At 41.7% G+C, this 24,756-nt stretch overlaps 1 protein-coding gene across 1 annotated transcript in view; it reads right to left on the reverse strand.

Moving 5' to 3' along the window:
* Positions 1 to 339: 339 nt before the first annotated feature.
* Positions 340 to 24,756, reverse strand: part of TMEM165 (transmembrane protein 165) — a 155,217-nt gene continuing 130,800 nt past the window's right edge. Inside the window, exons 4-6 of the mRNA XM_086962636.1 lie at positions 23,067 to 23,249; positions 12,104 to 12,209; positions 340 to 3,010 (exon numbers count right to left, since the gene is read on the reverse strand). Coding sequence (XP_086818762.1) covers positions 2,934 to 3,010; positions 12,104 to 12,209; positions 23,067 to 23,249 — 366 coding nt within the window. The 3' untranslated portion in view covers positions 340 to 2,933. The remainder of the gene's footprint in view (positions 3,011 to 12,103; positions 12,210 to 23,066; positions 23,250 to 24,756) is intronic.

A 24,756-nucleotide genomic window follows, 5' to 3' on the forward strand; every position in this document is an offset into this window, starting at 1 on the left:
ATCTATAAAGTGCATTTATGGGCGTGCATTGGCCAACATCCCAGAATTTCTTTTTGTAATAAAGTTTTATGAAGACCATTTGAAAACAAAACAAATTACTGGAAAAGCCACATGCTGGCAGCTAAAGCCAGATTTATTGACATTACCAATGCGGACTGCTGTTCATACAGGAAATCAGAGATGGAGTGGTGAGTGAAAATGATATTATTAATTTGACATACAAATGAAGATGTTTAGAAACATTATGTTTTTTAGAAGTATTATGTTGAAATCTTGTCTTTCTTTTAGAAAGTACGGTTTAAAACTTGAAATAAAATCAATCACAAGGGAGCAAGGAAGTTTCGTTCACTTTTTTTTAATTTGTTTTTACAGTCAAATAGTTTGGATCCGGTTGGAGTGCTTTCATCACGTGAGTTGAGGTCATAAGAAAATAATTAAGATTGAGAAGATCAAAATGGGGACCTTTTGCAACTAGGAGAAAAAGAGCAAGTTAATGCAATGATGTATGGTCACAAAACTGGCAGCAATTTCCTGTTCTTGTTTTTTAAAATTGAGAAAATACACACGTGGCCACATAACTTTCCTTGACACACATAAAAATATCCCTGACTATTATCATTTAGTTTCAATTAACACTGCATGATACAATCCGATTGTTAAGAATGGCCTCCAGAGGAACCATCACCAAAAGACGTATTTCATTCACTGATCTCACATCAGGTCAGTAGAATACCCAATCTAAATGGATGAGGGTAGATTTCACTGGAGGACTGAGTCGCAGGTCAACAGTTTTTTTTTTAGGTGCAGTGAAGTGGGTGACAGGATGACAGGTATTTTTAAAAGGAGTCTGGGGGAGGTGAAGTCATGATTTGCATTGTTCCTCTATGGCTCCTCTACCCCTATGCCGGAGGTCTGACTGGAGGGAAGGGGGGAATACAAAACTTAAAATAGTAGACTGTAGTTGGGAACAGAATGGAGATTTCCACCTTGTCGTTCCAAGTGACCTCACAGACAACTCGAGTTTCAATCTCATTGCCCACTTGCAGACTCTTGGAACCCCCACAGTGGAAAACAAACTCGTTATTGACAGCTACCCATTGTTAGTACTCTCCCAACCCAATACAAAACATACGTACATTCCCTCTGACTTTTTCAATAATAGGTTCAATAGTCAGTATGCGACTGCTGAAAATATTGGGATGGAATGAAGTGCAGAGTGAGTTAAGATTTCTTAAGTATAGATTGTATTGCTGATAGTTATGTAATGTGTTGGGTATTTGTGCAGGAGCCCATCATGTCCTAAACGGAGTTAGCTGAAGTATTACACAAAATGCCTTCTGTTTCAAGTGTGATGGATCTCACATAGTTCAATAAGGGATTGACTCATTAAGTTACAAAGTAAATGATCATTTGCTTGCTCCCTATTAAATAACTATGTGGAATCACCCTTACCAGCTGGCTAGATCCAATGTCTTTTTATAGAGTAGTGAGTTGGTTCAAAACAGTAACTGTAGGTCTATTCTGTTAGGTAATTGAACCAAGCTGGAACATTCTGCTTGGTCTGTTCTGTTCGGTAATGGAACCAAGTTGGAATATTCTGCTTGGCAGCATGGAAAAGTATAGGTCTTCCATTCACCAAATTCAGTAAGACCAACAATGTATTGCTAACCACAATGGTGGATTTCACTATGGAACGGTGAGCCATTTTACAATCCCTTATACTTGGCAGAATACTTGCATTCGTTGGTACGACGTGCAATGCAACATGATTTAGCAGCATTATGATATATAAACAGAAAAATATTTACTCAAAGACAAGAGCTAGAGTGCCAATTGTGTCAAAATTCTAGTAATACATGACTTGGTATTCAAATATATTGTTTTTAGAATATGTATGTCCTGAACACAAGGTCATGTTTATGTATTTGATGAATTCCCACTTATGTACAGCCAGTTTCAGTCTACTCAAACCATCAATGCTCTCTTTTCCATAAATATGAGTGGTATGGACAGAAGGGTGTAACGGACTATCATTTTGCAAATAAAACATACCTAGACTGTGCTGCAGTAAATGAGTGCCCCATCAAACAGCTTTCAAGTAATTCATATAATACACGGCAAAGCCAAGACATTACACTTCCTATTTCTCTAATGATGTGAAGTTATATGGAGAAAGAGACATAATTGATGAATACGGTCAAGAAATATATGGAAATGCTGAGCTAGGCTAATAATTAAAGAGCAAAAGTTTTCATAACAAGAGAAAACAGAAAATATGAACTTCATCACATGTAAATTGATTTCCTGCATGTTCAATATGGATCGCCTAAAACCTGACAGGAGTTTCATATCAGTGACTCGACAAGCTCAGCCCTAAAAAATGCACGCAATACTATGCAAAAAATAAGGTTGTCACTTTTTCAAACACTGCAATGTAAGTACTTTCCAGATTATATTTGCAGAATGTCTAAAGAAAATATACAAATACATCTGGATTTTTAGTTTTCCATTACCTCAAAAGAAAAATAGCATTTTGTCAAATATTGACCACTTAAATATTGTTGCATTTGTTTTTATCAACAATATAAAAGAAATAAGCACAGTATGGCAAAACATTTTCAGGTAACATTGTGGAAAACTGACGTGGAAGAACATTTTAAATCATACACTCCCAAACAGTACCCACCACCCTCTCTTCCCAAAAAACACAATTAAAATCAAAACATACACTCAAGTCCTTGCACTTTCTTGTTTTGCAGAAAAGTGAGGAACTGACAAAGGCTTTCAATACAAAAATCTGACGGGCTGTACAGCATTTCTTTCTCGAACCATTGCACATGTAAGTACACTATTCTGTACAGTATATACAGCAGTACATTGTAAAATGGGTGTCATCAATATCCCAGTCCACACAACATCTGATAAGAAGTTCGTTAAAATCCAGACTCTGGGCTTATAAACAGTGCAGAAAGCGCGAACACGAGGAAAACGATTCCACCAATAATGGTCACTGAAAGAAAAAATATATATATATCATAAATGCAGCACTGACTCTTTAATAGAAGACCACTACAGCTCAACAGCTGCAAATTAGTTTGTTCCAATAATGAAATATGGTTGATTTTGGTTTATCATTTAGACTTACTGAATGCATCACATCATGAATACTAAAATTAATTTAACACCAATAGTATGTACATTTACTTAAAACAACCCCACTATATACATTTAAGTTACTAAGAAGCCAATTATGATGGCGTTCGGACTGCAACCGACCGGCTGTCAGACCAGAGGTCGGAGTCCACACCATTGCCTCTGACAGGATCTCAGATATCCGATGGAGTCACAGTCCTGAATGGCAGCAGTGCAGAGCCAGGCATTGCCGTCAGGATTTTGATATTCCTTTCCAACAGCCTTTTCATGGCGGGAACACCACCATGAAAAGCTTGTGGGGGGTCCAAACAGGGCACCCTGGCATCAAAGTCCATGAAGAAGTGGCCATGGGGGCACATGTAATACACCTACTCACCTCCCTGCACCGTGTGCCATACACTGCATGGTAAATGGCACACGGTGCATGGACCTGCCCATGGTGCTGCATGGTGGCAGCAAGTGGTGTGGCAATTTACAGTGGCCACAGCATGCCACTGTCTCAGTTCCAGCAGCTTTGCGACTGCCTGCACGGTGGTCGCATCAAAATGCGGCAGTCGGACTGCCGCAATAGCAGTCGGCGGTCCGACCGACTGCAATCTTATTCGGGACCTAAGTATTTTGTGACAGATCAGATTTGGCTCTGTATAGTCACTTTGCTGCATCATGACACTGCAGAGAAAAAAGGTCTGTGTCAAATTCCGTAGGCAGTGATAGCCTGCAGGAAATACACTTGGATAACGAATATGGAAGGAGTGATGGGTTTTTTGGTGAGGACCATCAGAGTGCACTTAGGTTGCGGAGGCTTGTCCCTTTGTTGCGGATCACCTTCCCCTAAACCTCGGCCATCTCACAAATAGACCGAGTCTGATGTGGTTTAATGTGTTGTAAATTTCAAGATGCCCTAAATCAAGTCAAATATGTCCTTCTTAACAAACACAGCAATAACCCATATATTTTATAATTATCTTCCGAGCACTCAAAATCATAAAACACAGTCTTTGAAATGTCGTTCTGCTCAATTTAATGTCCAAATTCAAGTGTACTTCAATGCAAGATCCATCACATAATTAGACGCAGCCAACACGTGTTTCGTCAAGTCCGTTTAGACATATGACTTCTTCAGGGCAAATTAATCTCACTAAGGCTCCACAACACGGGTATGTGTCCGTGTTCGTTCATATCAGGGAAAGCTCGAGGTTTCCCTGATATGAACGAACACGTACTCATGCAGTAGCCACAGCGAAGACTTCTGCTGATTGGGCGAACTTAGCCCGGTAACCATTACGGCTTGTGTAATAAGGACACATACCCGTGTTGTATCCATTACAGTGACTGGACCAATATTGCTTGAACATAGCCCGGTATTGACTGTGGAGTTTTTGAGAAGACTATATTTAAACCGGGCCAGAGGAATACTGTGGACGCCTTAGTGAGATTAATTTGCCCTGAAGAAGTCATATGTCTAAACGGACTTGACGAAAGACGTGTTGGCTGCGTCTAATTATGTGATGGATCTTGGATTGAAGTACACTTGAATTTAGACATTAAATTGAGCAGAACGACATTTGAAAGACTGTGTTTTATGATTTTGAGTGCTCGGAAGACAATTATACTGTTTATTAAACCACTTATGTGGTTTACCTCTGGGGATGTGGTAACCGGCCCCGTTTCATCCTGAGCACCTTTCTACAAATTGCAACTTTACATTGACCTTGATTTGCTGTGCGCTCTTTCTAACTGTTACCATTTGTATTGTAACCCATATATTTTACTTTCTTTATAAAAGCAGTTCGAGAACGAATTTGCATTTAAAAGTTTCATTTGAATCTCCAGAAATTGACAGTTCGATGGTGAGATGCTAATGACTGACAAATGTAGATGCAGAACTTTCAGCTGGATGTTGGGTATTGAGTCTGCCATACTAACAAAGAAGGTAAGTTTCAGAACTCATGGTAGCGTAATTCCCAACCTTTAATGCACTTATGATATGGTCTGCAAAGAGACTGAGAATGAGGGCATTTCTGTTTCTAAGGGTTACTTAGTTAGCCGCTGGATAAAAGCAGTCAAACTGGTGAACAAGTTTCTCACTTTCGGTAACGCTATTTTTGGAGGGTATCCAAGTGCAAATTCCTTGCAAAATGAGAGAAATCAAGAATGGACTGGCCACAGAAGAGAAGGACTGATCCAGTTGATGTTGGCCCTGTCCTCTTCTATCAGCATGTTCTTTGGGGTCACAGAAGTGCTGGATGGGCTGCAGCACTTTCTGAGATGGTGATCTCTGCTGGCAAGCTAGCGCCCAGGCGTAACCCTGAACATCTGGTGCTGACACTGGAGGACTGGAGAGGCGAGTACAATGCTCGGGCTGTGGCCCGGCCTTCTTTAAACCGCTCTAAAGCGGAGTCCACCTGATTACCAAACAGCATGAACCATAAAAGGGCATCTACATGAGGGATGCATGCGTGAGCATTAAGAAACAAGTGCCGCATAATAAGAAGTGACTAATTGCCACACTGTGCCTAAAACCGGTCTTACACAATCCATGTTGACCAGCCCATAAAATGTATTTGGCCGGATCCTGACTGTCAGACTCTTTTTGCAAAGTAGTTCTAAAACTCTTTGGGAGTAGCAAGGAAGATCTCACTTGCCATATTCCAATGAGCATGAGTTTATCTGCCCAGAAGGCAAACTTCTTTGAAAGAATGCAACAAGGTCCCAGAGGAAATACAGTTTCTTGCCAAACACATTGTTGCACTTTGATTCTCTATCAGGCAGGGTAGTAGAGAAGATATTCAGTTTGGCTTTTTCTGGCTGTGGCCTGCACCACAAGACTTTCGGATGTTGGGTGAAGAGTCAAGCGATGGGGCAACTTACTAGTCGTGAGCAAGGCTTCAACCAGGCCACAGGCACAAGTGTCCATCAGGACCTCATTGAAAGGCACCAAGGTCTCAGAAGTTGAGTTTCCATCATTGGCCACTTCATTTCTAACACTTTGCTGCTCTACATACTCTAACAAAGCGATTCAAAAGGGAATGGGGATGATGGACGGAGCGCTTGAGCAAATCAAACACTCACCCCCAGTCAACTGATCTGGGTTTAATCAATCACCATTCTTTAGCTCACTCAGCCACCCCAGTTCAGACATGGCCATATGGCCAGAGGGTTTACAGGCCCGCTGTGAGAATCTCGCCTCCTTCTTTTCCCAGAAGATTCAGACCATTTACTCCCAATTTGTGACAAATGGCGACAACATATCCACTCCCTCTGCTTCTGACTCAGATGTGCATATATATCATGCTCTCTGACCACGTTTCCACTCTTGGATTTTAAGGCTTTAGACACATTGGTCCAGAAGGTCACCTCAGGATCCCCTAATGATCCAGCCCCGCCTCAGACCCTAGTGAAAGCAATGGACGCCATTCGCCCGTCTTTGCTGGAGGTTTTGAATACCTCCATTACCTCCAATTCAGTCCCTTCTACGTGGAAATGTGCGCGGGTTAGGGCTTTGTTGAAAAAACCGAACTTGGATTCCAACAACTTATCCAATTTCCGCCCTATCTCGCTGCTTCCGTGGCTGAGTAAGTTGTTGGAGAGACATATCAATAAAACACTAGTGGACTACTTGGAGTCTAACAAACTTCTCCAGGTCTACCAAACAGGATTCCGTCCTCAGCATGGCACTGAGACCGCCCTTCTGGCAGTCACAGAGGCGGCCAGAGCAATAATGGATCAAGGTGGAAAAACTGCTATCATACTGTTGGACCTCAGTGCCGCGTTCGACACGGTTAACCATGCCACCCTATTACATCGTTTGAAAGGCATGGGGGTGTCGGGCGCGGCCCTGAAGTGGCTGACCTCTTTTTTAGAGGAACGCTTCTTCCAGGTCTTTGAGGGCGAGGTGGTATCATCTAAGCATCCGCTCAGCTGTGGGGTTCCTCAGGGCTCCTCCCTGAGCCCCACACTATTTAATGTCTATATGCAGCCTCTAGAGAAGATAGTTCTCCCTTATGGTGTGCGGATTGTCACCTACGCTGACGATACCCAACTTGTGGTCTCTTTGGACCACAAGGAGGGTTCGTCCAACACCTTGGGTCCGTGTCTAGAGGCTGTTGCTGAGTGGATGCAACTCTCCCATCTCAAACTCAACGGGGAGAAGACCGAGATCATGTTACTAGGCAACCCTTCTCCTACCTTCCTGTCGGTGAACTGGCCTTCATGTCTCGGCACCCCCCTCCCCCAAAGGACCAGATAAAGAGTCTGGGAATTTGGCTGGACAGAGCACTGGACTTCTCGGTTCAAGCCACAAAAACAGCTTCCGTATGCGTAGGGCTAATGAAAATGCTCAGGAAAGTGCTCCCCCTACTTCCATTCCAGGCGAGAAGAGTCATGGTACAGGCCCTGATACTCTCTCGCCTGGATTAGGAAACGTTTTATATCTAGGGGCTCCGGCATCAGTGACAAAAAAACTCCAAGTCACTCAAAACTGTGCCGCGCGCCTACTGTTTAACATTCTCGTTGGCAGTCAGCCAGAACAGCCCTAAAGGACCTTCATTGGCTCCCAGTGGCTGCAAGAACAGTGTTCAAGGCCATGTGCATTTTGCACAAATCCTTTCACCAAACTGGCCCGGCAGTGCTGTTTCCCCTAGTACTGCCTTATGTGCCGCATAGAACTCTTCGCTCGGCTTCTTTGCACCTGGCAACCACGGCAAAAATCAAGAAAGCCCGCTGTTGTGGCCGTTCATTTACTTGCTCAGCATCGAAGGCATGGAATTCCCTGCCTTTATCCCTTAGACAAAATGACAATTTGATGTCATTTAGGAGAGATCTAAAAACTTACCTGTTTTCAAAAGCGTACTAACTTTGCCCTGCAGTCAAGCACAGTAATCAGTCACTAGCGCTGCGAGGCTTCCGGGCAGTTATGCGCTATATAAGTGGAATTTTTCATTTCATTTCATTTCATTTCATATGCAAATCAGTCTGACCCTGTGCCTCATGGGAACAGTCCAGCCCGAACTGCCAAGCCATGTCTTTTTCCGGTCCAGGGAAGACATGGCTTGGCAGTTCGGGCTGGACTGTTCCCATGAGGCACAGGGTCAGACTGATTTGCATATGGCCATGTCTGAACTGGGGTGGCTGAGTGAGCTAAAGAATGGTGATGGATTAAACCCAGATCAGTTGACTGGGGGTGAGTGTTTGATTTGCTCAAGCGCTTCGTCCATCACCCCCTTTTGTATCGCTTTCTACATACTCTAACAGCAAAAGAGTCTGCCAAATCGGATGACCACGAGCTTGCAGGGTATCAAATATGACGTATGCCTGCTCTTGTGGAATACGGGTGCGATATTGACAATACTTTTTCATAAGTAGATATGTCAGCCACAGATGTGATGTTGAACAGGCAATAAAAAAATTTCAAGGTACCCATCTAGATATCAGGAGAGAACAGAATGGCATTGTTAGCAGTTGTGCCACCCTATTTACCTTTAGTTGCTTTGATCCTCAGACTGGCATGACTACCAGACACACTGAAAGGGTTCATAACCCTGTCCCAAATAAGCAACAAAATGCCCCACTGACTTCTACCACTGCCACATTTCTGCCAGAAATAAGCTACATCAAACCTGAAGAAAAAAATACAATATACCATAAGAGATTTTTAGAACTACAGAGATGCTGTTAAACATTGGGACAATGGTTAAAAACGATTTCTCTGAAAATATATGTTGAAATATGCAAAGTGAGGAGCCCATTGTTCAAACATCCTTTGTTTAAAACAAAGAATGAAAACTGATGACCTAACCAACACTGTCCTGCATGCTGGGTTTGGAGGCAATTTTCTTAAATTTTTCTCTTAAGAAGGGAAAAATAAAATAGGATTTGGGAAGGAAGGTGCCCGTATACTTAAACCATATTTTTAATTTTCGGCATAGTTTCTCCTTCTCTTTGGTGGGAAGAAGAGGTGATAAAATATCAATACAGTTATGCACTGACCCACGTGAAAATGGTTGACTACCTACAGCAGAAAAAAAAAGTTTGAAGGATCAATTCGTCCCAAAGAATTTGGTAAAAGTAGGATGACTAGATAAGCTTATAGTTTGCTTACTCACTAATATGATGTAACGGCAATCAAGAACACAGTATTCAAAGTAAGCTGCTTCAAAGTACAACTGAGCATGGCCTCGAAGGACGAACCCACAAGATACATTAGCACAAGGTTAAATTCTCAATGAGACACAAAGGGAGAAGGGGGGAGAACAAATGTGACTATCCCTTCAGAAAAGGCACAATGAAAGGAGACATGAACATCGATGGCTGATCAGGCCTACAAGACAAGCCAAAAGGGCCAATAAATAGCAATGCCTTGCTGAGCCAAAGAAAGCACAACATATCATTTTAGTGGTCCTCGAGAGAGTCAACTCTTGCCTTGACGCAACAAGTTATGGAACAGGACCAACGCCAGAATCACGGATGTTAGAGATGGGCAATGGGCTAGTTAAAATTGAGGTCATAACTTCATCATGCAGATACTACTTGCAGCCCTGCTTAATTTTCAGGCATAAATGATTGCGGCCCTTCATTTGAATTCATAATCTGTCCCTCCTATAGTGAGAGGATACTTGCCTTTAGCATAAGAAGTGGGCACCGCAACAGGCAGAGGAGATCTAAGAAGCACACCCTCTGCAGCTAGTTAGTCTCAACCAAGAACATTTGTGCACAGTCCTAATGCAGCTTTCACAGAACCAAAAGTATGGGAGGAAATACATGGAGGAGATGAAAGTTTAACTCATGGCAGAATGAGTCTCCCACTTCATTCTGTAGCAGAAACTGAAAGGTGGAATGGGTACAGTTTGTCTTCTTGTGTGTTGCAAAGAGATCCACTGGAGGGTTCTCTGGAAGCCACAGTTGGACTGCATGACCTCCAGGTGAAGATGCCGCTCGTGATCAGCAATACCCAATCACCTGAAATGATTTTCCCACAGGTTCAAGTAGCCTGCCATGTGGTTTGTAAGTAGCACAACATCAAGCACCTGATCCCAAAAAAACAACTGCATAGCTTCCAGGCACAAGTCCAAACCACCCTGCTTAATGGTGTACAACATTACAGTCACACTGCCTGTCAGGACCTGAACTGACCGACCACAGATGGAAGGCAGGAATTTCATGAGGGCCAAGCACATTGCCCAGAGTTCAAACAAGTTAATGTGTCCACAGGCCTCTGATCTCCAATCCGTACAGTTGATTGTCCCAACTGAGAGAGAAGGCATCAATAACCATTGTGGCCACAGCCAGTGGGGGACAGAAGGGCTGCATGTGTGGCCGTCTTTCAACAGTTAGCACAGCAGGTCTCGAGTTACCTTTGGGGAAATCCACATCCTCCCCGCAAGGACTCCCAATGAAAACGCAAGCATTACTGGAGTGCACACCAGTGCCATTTAACATGGGCACCTGCAGGAGGCAAGAGGAGAGCAGGCTAGAGACAAGACAGAGTCGAAAGCAGACCTCATCCCAAATCATCGGGATCATAACATCAATATCACAAACCCACTGAGGGAGCCTTGAGGTAGACCGTGTCCAGCTGCAACCCAATGTAAAGGAGACACTGGGAGCAGGACTTGAGTGGAATGATCAAAAATCTTAGGTCAAACAGCAAGGATATCATGTCCTGTAAGTGGTTCAATACAAGCTGCAGTGATTCCTCAATGCATTGTACTGTAATTGAATTTATATAGCCCTTACTACTCCTGACTCCTGGTCCATAACCCAAGGTGAGTGGGGAATCTGGTGATTATTGGAGGTCATGGAGATTAGTCCTTTTTTTTCAAGGGAGTCATACTAAGCTTTTACTGCAGTTTTTTTGTGATAGAGTACATTAATAGAAGCTAGGTATGTTCACTGGGAGAGGAGAGTATGTGAGCACATGCACTTGGCTGTTGAGAATAATTATGAGCTAGAAAAGATTAAGTAAATCAGGTTGTCGTGGTATGACTTTCAAAGGAGGAGTGGTTATGAACTTTTAAATGTGGGATAGGCAATTTGCAGAAATAAAATAATACAGACTAAGATGAGCATGCATGTGACTTAGTAGGCTCTGCTTAGACAGAGGAGAAATGCAGAGGATGGAAATTAAGGAAAGGGTTATTTGAAAGACAAAGGAGAGAAGAATCTGAAGTTTTAAGTAAGAGTCAGTTTTTCAAGCAGGGTTTTAGTAATATGGAGCAGGTTTTTCGGGATAGTATGCAAACTAAGGAAGCAGCACTGGAGGACATAATTTGCATGTGAGAAAGCTCTAAATTGGGTACTTTTGATAGGCACTAGAATTGGGTGAAAAGTCTATCACTAAACACACCTCTTCAGCAAGTACAGCTAACAGCTCCTTGGTTGGAAGCATAAAGTAACGGAACAAAAATGGAGACAGAGAAGATGTGCCACCAATCGCTGCAGGAGAGCTATCTGAACTCTAAATGTCCAGACTGGCGAAAGGAGGGAGAATCACGAAGCAAGGATTCAGCAGTTAGAAGACTTCACCATTTTATAGTGGCATTCTTTTGCTTAATAATTAAAGATGTTTCTCTCTTTCTTTTAGATCCTTTCCCTTTGTAGATATACAGCACTTAAGAACTGAATAAAAATTCTTATGATGGAGAACTATGTATACCAAAGATCAACTGTTTTGGCAGCCTGAAGTTTTATCTAAATGCTACACACTGTGGAACAGTCTTGTCAGCTTTGGGAATCTCAGGAGGTGCTGCACATCGCAAAGATATGGCCAATAGTGGAGTTGAAAGTATACAGTTTTCCGTTAGTCACATGAACATGTGCCAGAAAGACATTCATTCGTCTGATAAGTTAACGATTCAAAAATAAAAAATAAAAATAAAGTGATTTTCTGGAGTAAAGAAAGCCATACTTAAATAAAAAGTAAGGAAACAGCTTTGAGTCGACAATTACTCACCAGTTCGTACAGAAATTTTTTGCGCTATCATTCGCCCTCCAATAACTGCTAAACCTGTGCACAAGCAATGTCCTATCGTTCCACCAACTGCCACACCAAAGGGATCCTAATCAAGCAGAAAACATGTTTGAAATGAGAATTACTAAAACGCTTAACTGTTTAATAAACAAAAAAGAAATTCCAGTAGCAGCAAGAGAAACACATTATCTTGGAAACACATAGGCTTTAGTAAAACATTTTCATAGTGTGCTCAACTCTGCCCTGGCCCATATTGGTTTACTTTTATTTCACAGTGTTAAAAAAAAACTTTTGCTGGGAAATATTAACAGTACAGTACAGACTGAAGTTTTTTTTTTATTGTTTTGAAGTAGAGACACAAGATTTACATTAACAACTGACTTTCCAAACATGCTTTCATATATCAATACCTTTCTATCTATCTATCTCTCCCTCCCTATCTATCTATCTCTCTCCCTATCTATCTCTATCTATCTATCTCTCCCTATCTATCTATCTCTCCCTATCCATCTATCTATCTCTCCCTATCCATCTATCTATCTCTCCCTATCCATCCATCTATCTATCTCTCCCTATCCATCTATCTATCTCTCTCTCTCTATCCATCCATCCATCCATCTCTCCCTATCTATCTATCTATCTATCTATCTATCTATCTCTCCATATCTATATATCTATCTATCTCTCCATATCTATATATCTATCTATCTCTCCATATCTATATATCTATCTATCTCGCCATATCTATATATCTATATATCTATCTATATATATATATATATATATATATATATATATATATATATATATATATATATATTGTGCACATCTCTTCCAAACGTAAGAATCAAGTACGCACTAACAAAGTTCCTTTCGTTTTCCCAAATTTTATTTTTTCATTATTTCCAGCATCTCAGCACATAAAACCGACACGTTTCGCTGCACACACACAGCTTGCTCACGGTTAATACTCTGCTGGAAATTATGAAAAAAATCTATCTATCTATCTCTCCCTATCCATCTATCTATCTCTCCCTATCCATCTATCTATCTCTCCCTATCCATCTATCTATCTCTCTCTATCCATCCATCCATCTCTCCATCCATCCATCTCTCCATCTATCCATCCATCTCTCCCTATGTATCTATCTCTCCCTATCTATCTATCCCTATCTATCTATCCATCTATCTATCTATCTATCTATCTATCTATCTATCTATCTATCTATCCCTATCTATCTATCTATCTATCTATCGATCTCTCCCTATCTATATCTATATCTATATATCTATATATCTATATATCTATATCTATATATATATTCTGCACATCTCTTCCAAACGTAAGAATCAAGAACGCACTAACAAAGTTCCTTTCGTTTTCCCAAATTTAATTTTTTCATTATTTCCAGCATCTCAGCACATAAAACCGACACGTTTCGCTGCACACACACACACAGCTTGCTCACGGGAATACTCTGCTGGAAATTATGAAAAAATAAAATTTGGGAAAACGAAAGGAACTTTGTGAGTGCGTACTTGATTCTTCCGTTTGGAAGAGATGTGCAGAATATATATATGAAGAGATAGATAGATAGATGGAGAGATGTGCAGAATAAATTAAGGCTGGGCTCGGCTAAGGAGTATTGCACCGAAGAGAGAAGCGCCATGGGTCTTGCTAAACTTGGAGCCAAACTGGAATATATGTATATGTATATATATATATATATATATATATATATATATATATATATATATATATATATATATATATATATCTATCTATCTATACTACTATTATTAAGGAAGAACTTTGAGGCTTTGAGGCGGGTAAACTCGGGAACCACAGCGCCAATCCACACACCCGATACATCGTTGGCATCCTCAGGGTGTGCAGATGGACATAGGCTATATAAATTTAAAAAATACGTTATATTAAAAAAATTTACATTTAAAAAAAGTAGTCCCCTCGAAGTAGCGCTGGCCGCGACCTGCGTGCTGACGTCGTTCAGGAGCGCGAGGAGGAGCGGCGGACATGGCGCAGGGGAGGAACACTGACGAGCGGCACACATGCGGTGAGCAGCAGCAGACCGGCGGAGCGGCGAGGAGCACTGAACTGAGGAGCGACGGCTGAGCAGCGGACATGGCGCGGGGGAGGAGCACTGGCGAGCGGCCAACAGGCGGTGAGCAGCAGCGGAGCGGCAAGGAGCACTGAATTGAGGTAAGGTGGCTGAGGTAAGGCTCCGGGGGACAATGTCGGGGCAGGCGGGGGTCGGGGCATGCGGGGGATGGGGAGTTACAACAAAAAGGCTCAGGGGGACAATGTCAGGGCAGGCGGAGGTCGGGACAGGTGGGGGACCCTCTGGCATAATTGTGCTCAAGCTCCCGACTCCCGCTGGCCGCTCCATACTCTGTGAACTCCTACTCTTATCCCTGCAACCGCTGCTCATCCTCGCCTACCTGCAAACAGAGCGCCAGACCCCACTTACCCAGAAAGCGGCCCAGTGCATCAGGCGCTGCTGCTGGCCACCACTGCAACACTGGGCCTCTGGCATAATTGTGTGAGGTAAGCCTCCGCAGGACAATGTCAGGGCAGGCGGGGGTCGGGGCAGCCGGGGGACGGGGCGGACGGGGGCCCGGGCTGATGGCCAATGTCGGGGCAGGCGGGGGTCGGGGAAGCCGGGGGACGGGCGGACGGGGGCCCGGGCTGATGGCCAATGTCGGGGCAGGCGGGGGTCGGGGAAGCCTGATTGCTCACAGACAAGTTTGGGACAGGCTGCTAGTATATATATATATATATATATATCCACCAGAAATCACGCGCAGCTCCGCAGCGTAACCCAGACCACACTAGCAGTACCTTTAAAATGGTTTTATTTCAGAAAAAGGCATAACGCGTTTCGAGTCTCATGACTCTTCATCAAATGCCAACAGCTGCATCAGTGGGTTCGTTTGGCATTTTAAAAAAACGTAGCTTTATAAACATTAAGAAGGGACTAAGTCCAATTACTTCCAATTTAAAGGGACAGTTCAGTCTTTATAGTTGTTCTCTGTTTTAATCACCGTATTCTTTTCCAAACTGCCAGGTTAAGTACCAGCTCTTTAATTAGGTTCAAATTGACCCCCACATTGGTTTTATATTCATGTTTCCTTTCAGTACAATATTAGGGCTTTAACTCCATTATACGGGACTACAATTCCCAAAATACCTTTAGGCTGCCCTTCATTTTCCTTGCTGGATTCTTAATGTCGATCTTGGCAAAACCATGCTTTCTGCCCCGTGTTTTGAGTGCAAATAATGCCATTAAAAGGAAAGTTCCAAGTCTCTAACACAGTGCGTGGGCTCAGTCTCGCTACCACAATGCAGCTTACTTCCTTTCGTTGAAGGTACGCTGTGCTTCGGACAATTCCTCCGCAAATCCTAGCTGCTGACAAAATCCATTCACTTTGCTGAGGCGGGCCTCACCAGGTGGCCCTTCCATCCAAACTCTGTTTCAAAGACTTTCGCAGCCGGGGGACACTCTTTAAACAAGCTCCACGCTCCTGTTACCAACTCAGACATGAGAGCGTCTCTCCCTCACGGACCGGGGCCTGGTATGAAGTGTGTCAGGCACTCCTATGAAATCCACCAGAAATCACGCGCAGCTCCGCAGCGTAACCCAGACCACACCAGCAGTACCTTTAAAATGGTTTTATTTCAGAAAAAGGCATAACGCGTTTCGAGTCTCATGACTCTTCATCAAATGCCAACAGCTGCATCAGTGGGTTCGTTTGGCATTTTAAAAAGACGTAGCTTTATAAACATTAAGAAGGGACTAAGTCCAATTACTTCCAATTTAAAGGGACAGTTCAGTCTCTATATCTATATATCTATATATAGATCTATAGATCTATAGATCTATCTATATCTATATCTATATCTATATCTATATCTATATATATATATATATATATATATATATATATATATATATATATATTCTGCACATCTCTTCCAAACGTAAGAATCAAGTACGCACTAACAAAGTTCCTTTTGTTTTCCCAAATTTTATTTTTTCATTATTTCCAGCATCTCAGCACATAAAACCGACACGTTTCGCTGCACACACACAGCTTGCTCACGGTTAATACTCTGCTGGAAATTATGAAAAAATAAAATTTGGGAAAACGAAAGGAACTTTGTGAGTGCGTACTTGATTCTTCCGTTTGGAAGAGATGTGCAGAATATATATATGGAGAGATAGATAGATAGATGGAGAGATGTGCAGAATAAATTAAGGCTGGGCTCGGCTAAGGAGTATTGCACCGAAGAGAGAAGCGCCATGGGTCTTGCTAAACTTGGAGCCAAACTGGAATATATGTGTATATATATATATATATATATATATATATATATATATATACACATATATATATATATATATATATATATATATATATATATATATATATATATATATATATCCAAGTGATTCCTCAAACCTCCACACGGCGTGGCGAAAGAAGAAGACGGACCCCACGGCGCGCGTTTCGAGTACCAAGTACTCTTGATCAAACACCAGTTAAACAGTTCGCTTGCTTTTTTAAATGCTGTGTTTCCCTGACCCAATCTATGGACCACACCTCCTAAAGTGCATCACATGACTTGTTCATGAACATAGAAATAGTGCATGTTGTGAATGGGAAATACTGAAACACCGAAGTCTTCAATTCAAGTATATACAATTCGACTGAATGTAAACATACATGTTAATGAAATAAATTACATTTTCTTTCATTACAAATAATTGTCCCATGTATTTGATATTTTTAAAATCACTCAATTGCACACATTTCATTAACGTGCATCTTACAACAATTATCATCACTGCATGAATGCAAAAAAATACCAACTGGTATATAAAGTGACTAGTGCAGAATTCTATGCCAAGACAATATATTCAATAAATAGTTACTTATCCTTGTTTACCATTTCTCATAACTGCATGAATGCAAATACCACTAGGTACTTAAAATCACTGAAACTTTGGTAAGCTGACTAACACAATTGAATTAATATTGTATTGATCATAAATCAAGTCCATCATGTGAAAAAATGTTTTTGTGGAAAACAACCCCTTGTATACCCACAAGCTTATGTCCTATATACTTATTCAAAATTTAAAATATAAAATTTCGTACATCATAAATATTAAGACCTATTTACATTCATTTTGTATTGAAAAATTATAAAGAAAGTGCAAAACTGTACATGTGCATGTGCAAAAAAACACTAAGAAAAAAAGGGGAGAACTGATATAAAAAGATTATTTTAAACTATGCAAGATATTAAAAAAGAGAGAGACAATAGGAAATTTTATGTGTACACATATGTAGTTCATGTATCGCTGTGAATAAGGTTGCATTAATTTCATAATATGCCCTTAATATGTACATGTGTGTAGCTCTATGAGTTTTTTTCCTCATCGTTGACTCAAGTCAACGATCTTGATCAAAAAATAAAGTGCACATAGAGTTTCCAAATTTTGCGATATTCTCATGAATTCGCCTCGAACCAATGCTGACAATTTAGGGGTCTTTATAAGAAATTATGCAGATCTTCTGTTGCATTAAGACCATGGGGTTGTTTGATGTCCAATTCGATGATATATTTGGTTTCCAGCTTCCTCAGCAATTTATCCCTGTCCCCACCCCTTCTCAGTGGGGGCACCGCATCGATGACATAATAAATCAAGCACGACAGATCCCTGTTGTGCTTTAAGTGAAAATGCCGTGCCACGGGGTAGGCCGAATCATTCTTTACAACTGCCCGGAGATGCTGCAGGATCCTGACATGCACCTGCGATCTCGTGCTTCCAACATAGCACAGACCGCAGGTGCACGCCAGGACATACACACAAACTCCGTGCGGCAGTTGAAGTTGCCTTTGATCGCTGTCTTGGTGCTGGTAAAGGGAGTCTCATAGTGCGTGGTGTTTCGTCCAAATTTGCATGCACGGCATGAGGAACATTTGTAAAAGCCTCTCCTATTGAGCCAGGCACTGCCACTGCCTAGCTCAGGACTGGATTTAACCAATTTGCTGTGCATGCTGTAGGCTCTTCTGAAAGTGACAATAGGTCTGTCAGGGACTCTTGAGCTTAGTACACCGTCTGTTTTTAAAATAGACCAATGTTTGATGATGATGGATTTAATTTGACGCTGTTGTTGGCTGAAAGTAATTATCAACCTAGGACCTTGTTCATTATTATTCGGTTCAGTGGATTTGGGCATCAACAAAGATTCCTGTGTCCTTTCTTTGGTTTTAGACATTGCTTTAGAAAGGATGGATTCACTGTAACCCCTTGCTCTCAAGCGTTCCATCATCATTATATATATATATATATATTTCTATATCTCCACAGCTTACTTCCGCGTATGAACCCAAGCCTCTCACAGCGGTGAGCTGCTGCGGGTTCGCTGACCCCTGTAATCCACCTCGATCGCTCCTTACTCCTTTTTGGAAAAAACTATGCCACGGCCACTGATTCCTAAACACAGCGTTTTTATTTCAAGTTTGATAAAGTCAAAATCACTCGACATGTTTCGGAGGAGACCTCCTTTGTCACAAGTACGAGTGCATGTAACTGACAAGTGTTTATACAGATTACGTGACTCATTTCTTGGTGATTAACAGTGAAAACAGACTAACAAACGGCGTGAATTGGTGACAGGAGCTAGAATGACTTTGCATGAGCTTGCAATAAATCACATTTCATTATTCTCCTGGGTACTGAATTCATTTAATAATTAACAGCAAATAACAGCTTTGCTTTCTGCTTTTAAATTTGCGAATAGAATATTTAAAAAAAAACAATTCACTCTGTAAACACAGGTCTAGCCCTTGTGGGCAAATTATTCAAATGCATTTTCAAAACACTCTTAATGTAACAAAACATTTTGAAATTTATCAAAACATCAGTGGTGCTGTTTTAAATAAACAATAGTGCTAATAGCAGATATATTTTATCTTGCTCTCGTGAACATTTTCATCACACACCTCGGTTTCCAACTACCATGAACAAAGGTATAGCCCTTGTGGGCATGTTGTAAACAATCACAAATTGGGCCCAAAACAATTTGCCAAATCTAGAATAAATCCAAGGTAATATTCATGTACAGTGTGGTACTACACTGATTGGGTCCACATGTGTTCTTGTGCTACCACGACCTCAATGGAAGTGCAAATATACCACTTAATGTCTGGCCCTAGTGGGTTTATGTTGTCTCAGATCTCTTGCTGCTGGTGCGGACTAGAGTACTTACTTATGTACACCAGAATTTGTGTACATTATTGCACTGTGCAATTACCATACGTGTGCCTTGTGTGACCACTGTATTAATCGAAGTGCAAAACCGCACAGCTGGACTGTCTAGCCCTAATGGGCTGGCGTGGTCCCCGATCTCTCTCTGCTGGCACAGACTCATTCAGGCCATAGGATATAGATATAGATATAGATATAGATATATATATATATACCGCCAGTCACCACGGAACAATTTGGGGAGATTAAGGTATTTTACCTGCTTGGAGCTAAGTCCGCATTGACAGCCCCTGCCCTGTCTGTTGTTCCATGAGGCTGGTTGTTGCAGTGTAAGGGGGCCAAGGAAGTCGGCCGTGGCTGTTCGTCTGGATGGAATAACACACAGTCTACCTGCACCAGCGCGGACCTACCGTTCTGACTCACTCCTCCACACCACCCGCCCAGGCTGGACGGTATAGTGCCTTCTGGGAGCTGTAGTTTAGTCATTGACACTGAACTACTGTGAGTGTGGCGACACCATTAGGGGGAGGAGCAGGACTATTGGGTGTGCTCAGTGCTGGGCGCTGAAGAAGGCTGACTACGCCGAAATGCATTCGCCCGCTGCCACTGCCTAAAGATGAAATAAAGCGAGCTGGCTTCTCTGAAAACCCCTTCAGGCCTCTGAGTCCTTCTTTCTGCGAGAGGGACTGTTTCCACATATATATATATATATATATATATATATATATATATATATATATATATATATATATCAGCAGCGCTCACACAAGCAACGCCGCACTTACCTTATCTGAGGCACGCTGAGAACTGTAGTCTCACATTTGACTACTTTGTCCTTAATGCAGCAGGATCAGCTGATCTCCCACCAATGGGAGTGCCATAGGAATTTCAAAGGATGGAGGAGGTGACAATGGGGTAACAGCAGCATCTGATGAAGGCGGACATGCATAGTGTAAAGCCGTAACCGGTGAATAGTCTCCACAAAAATTCCCCGCTGTGTCCTTGTGGATTGCTTTTAATGAAGTGGTCGTTTAGAATATGAATATATATATACACATACATATATACATATATATATATGAACCACGTGACTCCTCTGGATCTCTCGGTGTTTCCAGCGCCCGCTTAGCACACAAGCAAACAGAAGGGAGACGGACCACAGAACTTCAGCATAACGATGATTTATTCGGTACACAAAAAGCAGCTACGCGTTTCTGGCAAGGTATGCCCTTGATCACGCTGCAACCACTATATATATATATATATATATACAAATGTTCCTTCTGGGAGGAGCAGCAGATAGCTGGTGCCGGCGGCGCGGCAGAGACAAGCCCCGTAAGATTTGTCAGAGCAAGGTTCCTCAAAGAATCCTGTTTTGGTGATAAGAATTGCAGCGTTGGGATAGATATATATATATCCTCAATGCTGTCAAATATTATTTGGGGAAACGTAGCATTGTATATAGTCAACATAGCACTATGCTACTCAGAATGTTAGAACTGTGTTTGAACAACAACTACTTTTTGTTTAACAAAGAGATTTATCAACAGTTGAGAGGAGTGGCTATGGGGGCATGCCTCTCCCCCACCTATGCATGCTTACATGTAGGGTGGTGGGAGGAGCATGTCCTCATGGGTACACTTGCCAGTTTATTCCCCAAGTGTATTGTGCATTTTTGGCGTTTCATTGATGATATATACATGGTATGGAAGGGTTCGGTAGAATCAGCTACAGAATTTGTCAACAAAATTAATGAGAAGCAGCTTAATTTTCGATTTATTATTTATTTTATTTATTTAGTGTATCTTATATAGCGCACGGCTACCCCAACAGGGTGTCCCGGCGCTCGTTGTGTGTGAGTATAATGTTACAAGTTCTTAACGGGGTTTAACAGAATAGGAATGATTTTACAGCTTTTAGGAATGGTAGTTCTTCTTGAATGAGTCAGATGGGTAGGGGAAGGTTGTTCCAGAGAGTGGTGGCACCTACTTGAAATGTTCTACCACCTGAGCGTACCTTTTTAAATTTAGGGATGACAAGAACATTTTTTGAGCTGGAGCGGAGGAGTCTGGTGTTCCTGTAGGGGCGAAGGGAGGAGGAAAGATATGCAGAACCCTTGCCCCTTCCAGCTCGGTGGGTCAGAACCAAGGCCTTGAATTCTGCTCTTTGTTTAATCGGGAGCCAATGGAGGCGACGTCTGTGAGGAGAAATGTGATCACGCAGGGAAATGCCACAGACCAGGCGGACTGCAGCATTTTGGACCATCTGAAGGCGATGGCATAGGCCAGAGGGGAGTCCAATGTAGAGGCCATTGGCATAGTCCAAATGGGACGTGATCAATGCCTGAATGATAGTTCTTCTGGTTTTATTGGGTAAAAAGTTAATTAACTTTTTAATCATTCTAATTTTCGAAAAGCAGGCGGCAGATACCGTTTGGATTTGTTTGTCGAATGAGAGATTAATATCCCATCTGACTCCAAGATTCTTTACTGACTCTTTGGGTATGGGGGGTGTGCTTAATTCGTGGGGCCACCAGAGATTGGATTCAAGGGGGGAGGATTGGTGAAAGAAGAGGACCTCAGTTTTTCCGGCATTAAGCCGAAGGAAATTATCATCCATCCAGCTGGCTATGTTGTTGAGACATTTCTTTAATGGGTCAAAGGTAGACTGATTAGGATTATTGTAGGCAAACAGTAGCTGAATATCATCAGCATAAGACGTGGATTTTATACCTGATTGGGCAATAATCTCAGCTAGTGGGGAAAAGTAAACATTAAATAGGAGGGGGCTGAGCGAGGAGCTCCCCACTTCAAAGGACGATTGGCCGAGGTGTAGGGAGGAGTGAAAACCGCTTGGGTTCGGTTTTTTAGAAAAGAGGAAAGCCATTCCAATGCCTTTCCTTGAAAGCCCTTAGAATGAAGTCGGTCAAGGAGGACTGGGTGGGAGACGGTGTTGAATGCTGCCGACAAGTCGAGCAGCACCAACACCGCTCTAGATCCTTCATCCAGTCTCCATCTTACAGCATCCGCCATTTCTATTAGTGCCGATTCGGTGCTATGACCGGTTCTGAACCCATGTTGGGAGTTATGAAAGGAGCCACTGGATTCCAAGAAATCCGAGAGTTGTTGATGGGCTAGTTTTTCAAGTACCTTTGCCGGGGCAGGTAGCAGCGAGACTGGTCTGTAGTTAGATGGTTCGTTGGGATCGGCATTTGGTTTTTTAAGAATAGGAACCAGACGGCATGTTTCCAGGAGTCAGGGAAGATACCTGTCCGGAATGAATCATTCCAGATCTTATTAACTTCTGTTATTGTAGCAGAAGAATTATAAACATTATGTGCTTTGAACAGGACAGTTGCCAAAGGGATCCAGCATAAAGTGGGTTTATGAGACGTGGATGTTAAGTATGGAGTGAATGTAAACTGCACACATCAAAACTATACATTACACACACACATTCAAATACATTATACATACTTCCAATTTAGGGCAGAAGGAGATGAAATGGTTGAGACAGAATCATACAATGTCCATTTAAGTGTAAATGTTTGTAACAGAACACAGGTCTCTGGGTTGCAAGGTCTGCCAACTAGCCACCAGATCACATCAACTATGAAAGAGAATACAGTGTAAATTTCTACTCACCTCTCGAGCAGCCAACACAATTGTTGTAAGTTGTGAACGATCTCCCCACTCTGCTAAAAACGTTAAAGTAAAGGCTTGAAGAAATATTGGAGAGATAAAATGTTGCCACTTTCTCGATCCAGAACTTGTGCTGCCTCCCATTTCTACATCTCCGGGCCCATTAAGCAATTTCGATCTCTGATACTGAAGATAAAAGAACAAATTTACACATTTTAGACAGCACACAAACAAATGACCATGTCAACATAAACGTTACAAACCAAACTAGCAGAAAAAGGAAGTGCTATTTATCCAGTCAGTCCAGCATGGTCATCTTATTTAAATTAAACTCCTATTTAATATGTGTAGATGTCATTGGCTGTCTGGGTCTTAATGACCTTCAGAGTTACACAAAGGGTAATCATAAGCTAACAAGATAGATGTGCACCCCTAGTACAACCTCTGCAGTCTTGCACATCCTGTGATAGAATACATGGCTAAAGCTGTAACTCCATATCAAGAAGCACATAATGCATACAGCAATTTGTGAATGGGTAGCACGGAAGCTCTAGAGCAGCAGGATATAGAAGAATGTTGAAAACAAGAGACTCTTGAGTTTAAACATAATTATGAGCGGATTACACTTTTCACTGGGAGCTATTGGATGAATTGCTTTATGCATGCTTATCATTGGTGTATTTGAGGGAGCTAGGGTTAAGGGTATGAAGACAGCGGTCTCGTGTCAGATCGCTTAGTGCAGCTTGCCTTCAGGACACTCTCTAAAATGAGTAACTGGTATCAAATAAATAAGCAATGGCACAGCCAATAGGTCTGGTTCGCATTTTGAATCCAGTCCAAAACATGATAAATCTGCTGCAGTAAAAAAAAGGTCTTCTACACACATTGCATCTATGAGATGAAGAATTTAATGTGCAATGATACACATTTCTTTTAAAAAGTTACTTAGCCCCTCAAGCAATACAGTCACTCTGTAGGAGGAATGATTCAATGAACAGTATATAACAGGAGAAAGAGAAGCACTACGATCGGAGGAGCCTAAGCCCACTCAGTGTATATTTTGAAGAACTGATCACGAAAGGCATTTCAGCCAGAAAATATAAGTAGAAAGCGAACCCTGTACAAGGTCAACTGCAAAACTTCCCTTCTAGGTCGAACAAAATTAAACTTCAAGAAGACAAGTTTCAAAGTCTAAAGGTAATAATGATCATAAAGTTTAATTAGTAAAAATGTTCACTTTATTCTTCAAATGCTAATTAATTTTCAATTTCTTCTCAAACCAACACATTTCGCAACATTAGTAATACATTGTCACTTCATCAGGGATTGTATCAACATTATAAGGAACAACAATGTACAATATTAATGAGAGGTGAGGATGAACCCCAAGCAAGTTTATACAGACAATTCAAAAAGAAAAAAGGGACAATGAAAAATAACAAGAAAAAGGTAAAAGGAGAGAGAAAATGTTATAAATTCACAACAAATAGTTCATCTAAAATCAACTGAATTTATTGAATACAAGACAAATATTACAACATTGAAGAATAAAGTTCCCAAGAGAATCAGAGAATATTTGAATAAATAAAAGCAATGTCACAAAGGAAGGAGAGTGAAGCCAAGCATTTATCCAAAATGTATCAAGCGGACCCCATTAATGTGCAGTACCCCCCCCCCCCCCCCCCAAGGGCTT

Source organism: Lissotriton vulgaris, chromosome 3_1 (assembly GCF_964263255.1).
Source record: "Lissotriton vulgaris chromosome 3_1, aLisVul1.2, whole genome shotgun sequence".
Classification (NCBI taxonomy): domain Eukaryota; kingdom Metazoa; phylum Chordata; class Amphibia; order Caudata; family Salamandridae; genus Lissotriton; species Lissotriton vulgaris.